At 43.3% G+C, this 8985-nt stretch overlaps 1 protein-coding gene across 5 annotated transcripts in view; it reads right to left on the bottom strand.

Moving 5' to 3' along the window:
- Positions 1-8962, bottom strand: part of WDFY2 (WD repeat and FYVE domain containing 2) — a 182206-nt gene extending 173244 nt beyond the window's left edge. Inside the window, exon 1 of one of the 5 annotated variants that reach the window (XR_014303185.1) lies at positions 8224-8769. Coding sequence is in view for 3 of the 5 variants with exons in the window: in XM_082700539.1 (XP_082556665.1) it covers positions 8224-8837 (614 nt within the window). In the remaining 2 variants the exon portion in view is untranslated. Of the gene's footprint in view, positions 1-8223 lie in introns of all 5 variants that reach the window. The other 4 variants (XR_014303186.1, XM_082700539.1, XM_082700538.1 and 1 more) reach the window with 4 other exon arrangements.
- Between the last annotated feature and the right edge of the window lie 23 nt (positions 8963-8985).

Consider the following 8985-nt stretch of genomic DNA (forward strand, 5'->3'; position numbering starts at 1 on the left):
TCTGCTCAGGTGATGATCTCAGGGTTGTGTGATCGAGCCCTGTGTCAGGCTCTTTGCTCAGCAGAGAGTCTGAGATTTTTCTTTCTCTCCTCCCTTTGCCCCCCTCAAATAAATAAAATAAATCTTTAAAAAAAAATTTTTTTAAGTAACAACAAATGGAAAAGGCACAGAATCCCCAAACAGCTCCACATTATAGGTAAAAAGCTAAAAGACCAGCTAAAGAGAAAAGCACAGGGAGGTGAGCAGCTGACATTCATAATTTGGATGAGAAGCACCCTCTCTGAGTCCTAAAACTCAGGAATAAATGAACACATCACAGGAAGCCAAAATACAACCACTTACAGCTGCTCAGTCTGCTGTGCTTCTGGTGTTCTCTTAGCTTCTGGCTCGGGGCTCAAAGGGTTCAGGACTCTGAGATGAGGTCAGTGCTCTGGTCTCTGGAAATTCAGAAAGGCAGGGCAGGCCAGGGGCAGAAAAGACTGGGGGGCAAGAGCAGGCAGTGAAGGTCCCTAAGGGGAACTGTATTCCCACCTTCCAGAAAAACCAAAACTTTCTCTAAAGCTCTGTCTTTCAACCTGCTGTTCTCAACTCTGGTTCATGAAATCAGCTGAATGAGTCACAACCATGCACACGACAACGGAACAACAGATGCATGCATGTCACATTTAAAGGACACCATTTTACAGAACTTTGGTTTTGGTTATATACGTGCATATGTCTGAGAGTCTATAGTTTGAGGTAGCACAGCTAAATATATTTCTTACTATGATATGTGGTCAAAAGGTGTCAAAGGCATTACTCTAGACCACTCAGTCCCTGACAAGGGGACCAGCAAACCACCCAGAGCTAAGCTATTCAGTTATCTGAAACTAAAGGATTCATCTAGAAGTAGGAATGCAGTGAATCCAGTTCAACTGAGTATTCGGCACCAATACAAAACAAATGCCTCTTTAATACTTCATCCAGGAAGAAATAAGCGCTGCCCTTCAAAGGCTCCAGAAAGCATCATTTTAGAACTGCCTCACATAGTACGGGCCACTTTTTCCACTCTCCACACCTCCCTCGGCTCAAGGTTTGATTGAGGGTGATGTGTCTGCAGACATTTTACGCCTGTCTAGTCACCACGTGGACACGCCACACTGTCAGAGTCACAGCTCGGAAACCCAACATGGTCCTTGGCCAGATGGGAGAAACTGAGGCTTTGAGTGATGAAATGCCCTAGGCAGTGCCCACGGTCAATACTGGGAACAGCTGAGATCAGATTCCCAGACCTCCAAGAATCTTTAAATTAAAGGCACATTGAGAGCACAAAGAAGCCTACCCTGCCAAGACACCAGCAGATGACTTTGTTTTCTTTTCTTTGGTCTCATTTGCTCGTTTCTTACACCTCTGAATTATTTTTTTTTAATTCTTTTTTTTTTTTTAAAGTAGGCTCCACTTTAGGCGTGGAGCTTGAACTCACAACCCCGAGATTAAGATCTGAGCTGAGATCAAGAGTCAGATGTTTAACCGAATGAGCCAACCAGGTGCCCCTGCATTAATTTCTACTGATGACTAAATGCAATGTTTGGATGAGGAGGCCCCCTGCCCTTTTAAAAAAAAAAAAAAAAAAAGTAATGAAACTGCCTGAAGGTGCACAACCAAAGTTATTTTTTGTGTTAGGAAATTTTTAGGTTAACTGTGGCATCTCCTTGGAAGATCTATTGAAATAAAAATTCCTTCTATTCTGATACTGCAGTTGAGAAGAAAAGCTTGGCTTGAGGCCACTTCGTTTTCAGATAAGTATATATTGTATATAATCTAGATTACGCTACAGATACCAACAGCTCACTACTTGAAATAATCTTTTTTTTTAATATTTTATTTATTTATTTGACAGAGAGAGATCACAGGTAGGTAGAGAGGCAGGCAGAGAGAGAGAGAGAGGGAAGCAGGCTCCTTGCTGAGCAGAGAGCCCAGTGTGGGACTCGATCCCAGGACCCTGAGATCATGACCTGAGCCAAAGGCAGCGGTTTAACCCACTGAGCCACCCAGGCGCCCCACTTGAAATAATCTTTAGTCATAATTTACTTACAGATTTCTACATGCCACAGTGTTTTAATTTCCCCCAAACTGTTAACTTTTTAATGGCATCAAGATGATTCTCAATGACAAATAGAAAATGTTTCCCTCTCAAAGCCAAATTCAACGTGAAAACTGAGACAAGGAAAGATGCTATACGAGGAAAAGCAGTGTTTCCTTTTTAACAGTTTTGATTTGGTTTGCTTGGAACAGATCAGCCCTCTAAAGCCTCATCATCCAGCTACTAGCATCCTATGATTTTTACTATTTTTCTTTTTCAAAGTAAGTTTAGTTAACACATGAGGTATAAGATTGTTGGTCAGGATTTCACAATCCAAGAATCACTCATTTTCAGAGGGTCCGAATTTTCCATTGTCCTGCAGATGAATGTACCCTGATTAAGATCTCTGAGGTCCTGGGCAGAATCTGGTATAAGTGCATACATTAAGTAGGAATTTTAGAACCATCAGGAGCTCTAGGGTCACTGGAAGCTAAGCCTCCTCCAGTAAGCCTCCTTAAACAAGCTTTCCCATAGTGATCTTTTCTTAAAAAGTCAATCTGTATTCTGACCTTTAGAGACATAGAGGCAGCCTGTTTCCAGACAGATTTGCTGGCATTAAGACGGCCTCATGCTCTGAATTCAGTATCAAGGTCTAATTTTCAACAATCACATGGAGTAAATTCCCATTTGGGGCCCTTGAAACCAGCAATTATTACCACCTAGTGAAGAGTCTCAAGTGCATAGTTGAAAGTTTATTAATTTTATGCCATTAAATAGACAAATGACACACTCAAAAATTTATTTAGATGGGTTCTAATTTTGTCCCCTTTAATGACCTCATATCATCACTCTTAAGAACTCAACTTTCAGAACTTGCACTGCGGGAAACCTCTGATTTGCATTTTCCAAATATTTCTTTGATGCAAGTATTATAAAATACATGGCATCAAACTACCAGTAACTCAGCTGAACTGAGCCAAGGTCTAAGTATTACTGAAACAATGGTTTCAGCCAGAGAACTGAGATAGTGCAATTTCACAATGATAAGAACCAATGGTAAATCAACCAAGAGCATGAGGATTTATAAAATGAAATGAAATTTTAACATATCTTTTCAAGAAACAGTCAAGTAGTGGTAACCACTTAGAATCGAGTAGTTCAGAATGAAAAAACAGAAACAAAAACAAACAAAACAAAAAAACAAAAAACACCTTAGAGATTAAAAAAAAAAAAAGAAATCCAACCCTTCTCTTGTCCCAGTCCCTTCCCAACCTCATCCCCTGCTTTACTGTTAATGTGGCTGAAAGCAAACTACTAAGTTTTTCTCAGGCTCAACTCAAATATCTTTGCTCTCTCTTTGCTCCAGGAAACTCACCACCTCCTCACGCCCAATTTATTCCAAACTGGTGATTGATCAACCATTGCATAACTCATTCAATGAATATATACTGCCTTGTGCTAGGCACTAGGGATCAGATCTCCTCATTGGTAGATAAAAATCTGACTCTTTTACCATGGGAGGGGGGAGAGGTTCTGTCTGCCCTTAGGGATCACAGAGAACACTATGTTGCATAAATTGGTCCTGAACAAAATTAGAATATAAGATGGTCATCCCCCCACACTCCCTTCTCCATTACACTTATCCCCAACAGTGCCTCCCCCACCCACCCATCAGAGATCAGAGTCTCCTCCCCAATACCCCACCACCACAGCCTTGGATCTTTTTATCCAGAAAAGAATTTCAAATTTTCGTTCCCAGAGGTTTTAGAAACTTTCACTCATAGTCACTTCTCTGGAGACACTAATTTTCCAGAGTCCTCAAATCACTCAGAACTGAGTTCTGAATTCAAGCTGACTGGCTGCTGAATCTATACTCTTAACCAGTCCATTTTAGTGCTTCTCAGTGAATGGGAATTGTCTTTTCCTCCTCTACCTACAATGCTCTTTCCTTTACCCTCACTTTTTCACATGAACTTCTAGTCATCCTGCAAGATCCATCTGTAGAAGCACTCCTTTTCTTTAACCACCACAGGCAGAGATTCTTCAGTAACCCCAGACGACGACGTTTGTACCTGTCTTCAGCACATCTCTTTATACTGAGATAAAAACAGACCGCCCCCTCCCTTTACTTACCTACTGCAAAGGTACAGACTCCTGACAAAGGAAGAACTTGAACTGCTCACTAGTAACAACCCAGAGTTACTAAAACTCTCTGTATGAATGCCAAGACTGTTGATTTGTGTTAAAATATGAATATAAAGAATATATAAATGTAGACGTCTAGATGGGGCTGGGTCCCACCTAGAGAGAGGTCTCTCCTGGCCTTCATCACTGGAGAAGAAGCCATCACAGGACAAGGAAGCTCCGGGGAAGCTACAGACTAGATGTTAGTGTCAACTATAATCAAGCTAAGCAAAGAATGATAAGATAGCATCCACTCAGAAAAGACAGTCCATAAGGCAGCTGGGACATGAGGAACCCAAAGTACCAAAGGTGGGTGTGTCTCCCAGAGACAGAATCCAGAATCCAAATATATGCAAATCAAAGACAAAGAAATGGCCAGGCAGTTCCTAGAACTGGGAACTGATATCACCAGAAATCTAATCTTTGAAATCAGATTGTTTTTAATATTTCTTATGTTCCCTTTTATTTCCTTCCTTGGTCTCTAGTAAAGTTCCAGGCTGTCCTAATTGCGCTAAGGTAAACTGAGGATGAGAGTTTTTATGGACTCTTTGGCCTGAAGATTAGAAGGTTATCAACACACTACTGACAGCAGCAGTAGAATGAAAATGGTAATCCAAGTGAAAGAATCCCCCAAAAGATGATAAAATGTAAGGGACAATAAAGGTCGCAGAATCTTGCCACTCTACCCTCTCCAAAAATTCTATTTTCAATACTAAATCTTAGAGGTTGTGGTTTTGTTTTATTATCTTCTAAAACTTCCCAGCACTAAATTGTATCTTGAAAGGATCTTGTCATTTCACCAGTGTAGTCTACTTAAGTGCTCAGAACACAACAAAAGCTTAAATGTTTGTTGATCGAATATACAAAGCAATGCATGGACTTTCAAAGTTGTAGGGCACCCTGAAGACCACCCAATCCAGTCCTTCTCCCACAGTGCACATCTGTCCACACAGGGCTTTAATAGGTTGTCATAAAAGTCATTCAATAAGTATCAACTAAGTACCTACAATAGCTAAGAAGCTTTCAGGAACAATAACAAAAATATATCAGTCACTGATGCACTGCAAATGCTTGGGGGGCCCAGCATGCATCAGGCACTTTGCTAGGCCCTCAAGATATTACAATGAATAAAACACACATAGCACCGTGGGAAATTATGGAGAAGATGAATGGACCCTAAGTATCAATAATACTGTTTAAAATAGAAAATGTTAAGTGTTTTCTAAGGCTAGATAAAGCTATCTGGATTCAGAAATCAAAAAGAGAAACCAGGTTTCCAAAGAACTTCTGGGACACGGCCATACAGGATAAGACATTATTTGTGATTTAACCTTGTAGTTCAGGAATGAAAACTGTTAGTTTCTAGTTGAAGCAGTTAATGAAAATGGCTTTTTAGGTTTTGAGGAAAATCAATATTCTATCTTCATATCTTTAGCATTATATCAAATGGCATAATGATGGATTTTGAAAGAGATCAATTCTGTTTTAATGAAAACCATAATCAAAACTGAGCTCTAAATAACAAAGTTGTTGTCACTTGTGAGTATGGAAACACAGATTTGCCAATTTGAGTATTAGTATAATATATGTAAAGAATAATTCTGGGCTTATGGGTGGACCTTATTTATTTAACAGTAACTCTATAATAAAATAATTTCTATTACTTACATTTTAAACTAGAAAAGTGAGAATTAAGCTACCATATAGGTAAACGTCACATTTCTTTTGTCCTGTAATCAAATGAGATTTATCTTCCAGTTTCTTTCATATATGCTACTTCAGCTTCTCCAAACACATTGAAATGCATCCTACTAAAGCTGTTTCCTTTTTTTTTTTTTTTTTTAAAGATTTTATTTATTTATTTGACAGAGAGAAATTACAAGTACACTGAGAGGCAGGCAGAGAGAGAGAGAGAAGGAAGCAGGCTCCCTGCTGAGCAGAGAGCCCGATGCGGGACTCGATCCCAGGATCCTAAGATCATGACCTGAGCCGAAGGCAGCGGCTTAACCCACTGAGCCACCCAGGCACCCTAAAGCTGTTTCCTTCAAGATAAACACACTAAAATGGAAATCAGGAGACTCAGGAGCTAGGCCTGACTTCACCACCTGCTACATGAATTTAGGCAGGTAAATTCTCTTGCCTTAATTTTCTCATCCATGAAACAAAGCAGTTAGAGCAAATAACCTCTAAAATCCCTCTGAACTTTTAAAAAACAAAACAAACAAAAAACTCTTTAAACTAACTTCTACTCCTAAAACATGAACCAAAGCAAAAAGTTACAAAACTAATATTAAAGGAGGTTAAGTTTAACTAACTTTCTCCTTCTTTTACTTGACTTATAAAACTTATTTATCAATTTCCTACAGCAGTTAGGTTGAGCAGTTTCATCTACAGCAGTTATAGACTGAGAAAGTAAAGTCACTATATCCCTTTAGAAACAATGCCATGGGGCACCTGGGTGGCTCAGTGGGTTAAGCCTCTCCCTTCCACTAAGGTCATGATCTGAAGGTCCTGGGATAGAGCCCCATATCAAGCTCTCTGCTCAGTCTCTCTCTCTCGGCCTGCCTCTCTGCCTACTTGTGATCTCTGCCTGTCAAATAAATAAATAAAATCTTTAAAAAAAATTAAACACTCATAAACTACTTTGAATTTCAAAAGGTTTTCAATCCACGTACTCCATTTCGGCAACATATTTCTTCTGTTCCCTATACAGTGCTTGCCACTGACCTATGTTTACAATTTCCCCCACTGGATCTAGGAAATGACTCGAGCACATTTTGGAGGAGGATGTAGACAAGCATGGGTGATTAATATACGCATCCTAGTTCTACTGAAGAACCTATCAGATAAAGAGACCTATCAGGCAAATTTTTGTTAGGCCACACTGTATGCAAAGTGCGGAAATGACTATAAAGACAGTAATGAACACATTACTACTTTACTCCTGCCTGCAACTGTCCTGGTCACAGAAAAAAATATTCTCTACCTCAGCATAATTTGAATTTACATTAAGAAAACCTAACTACTGTTTTAAGGTGAAAAGCCCCTTCTCATATACCTCCAAAGAGCTACAATTTTTAGAACCCTAGCTGGTATTATTGAAACAAGTCCAGATAAATACCGTAATTACTATATTCAGGCATCATTCCTATGGAAATTAGCTTCATCGGCTTAATTTCTGCATATTAAATGAATTAAGTTAAAGCGCAAACGCTATTGTCTGAAAAACAAGGGAAATTATTAAAGGCAGAACAACGGGCTCCACTTCTGCAAATTAAGCAAAATTAAGCAAAAAGAAAGGAAGCAAGCAAAGGGAAGGAACTCGAGAGCTATTTGCAGCAGTGGTCCCTTGCAAGTTCTGGGCGCTTCCCCTCCAGCTCGAAGAAATAAGAAAAGGAGTGCAAAGAAGAGAAGGCACCTCTTCTTTCAGGCAGGAGCCCAAAGTTACACTCTTTTCACAACTTGCAATATTCGTTGAATTCAGTATAAGATGTACAGGAGATCTGGATTCCGTGGGACTGACTGGGAGAAGGGAGTGGCATTTACTTTCTGTCTGGAGCCCTAAGAACTGTACCAGAGCACTCAAAAACCCTTAGTTATTTAGCTCTCGGAGCATCCTTCCCACGCACACTCCTGCAGGACTGGGCGGACCCACCCTCTTCCCCTCCGGTCCTTAGGGCTGGACCAAGGTCCAGTGGCCCGCGCACCGTTAATCTAAGGGCCACCCTTGCGCGGCCAGTGCCACCGGCCCCGGGCAAGGCCAGAGCGCACGCCGCCGTCTGGTCTCCGCTTCCCAGAGCCACGCAGTGGCGGCAGAGCGCAGCTGGACACCAGCACCACCAGGATGCGCATTATACTAAAAACTTGGGGGAGTACGTCTACACTCGCGCCGACGTGGAGGCACAGCCCGGAACCCGGGTTCCGGGACCGCCGGCCCGTCCCGCCCCTCCTCGCGGCCGAGGGGCGGCGGTCCGTACCTGTCCTCCGAGACGCTGATGACGCCCTCCTCCTTGGGCACGATCACGGCCATATTCACCACCTCCTGGGACCCCTCGACCCGCTGCAGCAGGATGGGCTTGCGGGTCAGCGGCTTGGGCTGGATCTCCGCCGCCATCGGGAGGAGGGGGCGCGCCAGGGGCGCCGCCGACAACCGCGCTGCGGGGCCGGGCTGAGGAGACCGCTCGGGTACGGGCACAAGCGGAGACAGGGACTCTGGGTGACCGGAGCGGGACGCCGGGGACCCGCGATCATAGCCTGGCCGCCGCTCCGGGAACGACTCCGCGCTCCCGGCTTGGGGCACCGAAACCGCCAGGACCTGGTCTGCAAGCCGGCGCCAGCACCGGAGGAGGGGGCGGAGAGCTGGGGGGCGGAGCCGATGGGGGCGGGGCCTGCCCCAGGGGGTGGCCGCTGGTGGGCGCGAGGGCGGCTGCACTTCCGGAATAGTGGTGGAGATGGAGAGGAAACCTGAAGAAGGAGGCGGGGCGCTGGAGGCCCAATGCGCGTGCGTCAGCTCAGTGCCGCGTTTCCACTCCGCCCCTTTGTGATTCCCGACTCCAAGCAGGACCGTCTCTGGAACGCATGCGCCTTCCATTATCTGCGGTCTCCTAGACTCAATACCTTCCACATCCAGTGTTTTTAATCTCCCATGAACGCGCGTGTAAACACCCCTGGGAACGCGCTTGCCAGAGGCTCGCCCCCTTCAAAATCCCTAAAAAAGGGGCGGGGTGGGGCGGGGAAAT

Source organism: Mustela nivalis (assembly GCF_964662115.1).
Source record: "Mustela nivalis genome assembly, chromosome: 15".
Classification (NCBI taxonomy): Eukaryota; Metazoa; Chordata; class Mammalia; order Carnivora; family Mustelidae; genus Mustela; species Mustela nivalis.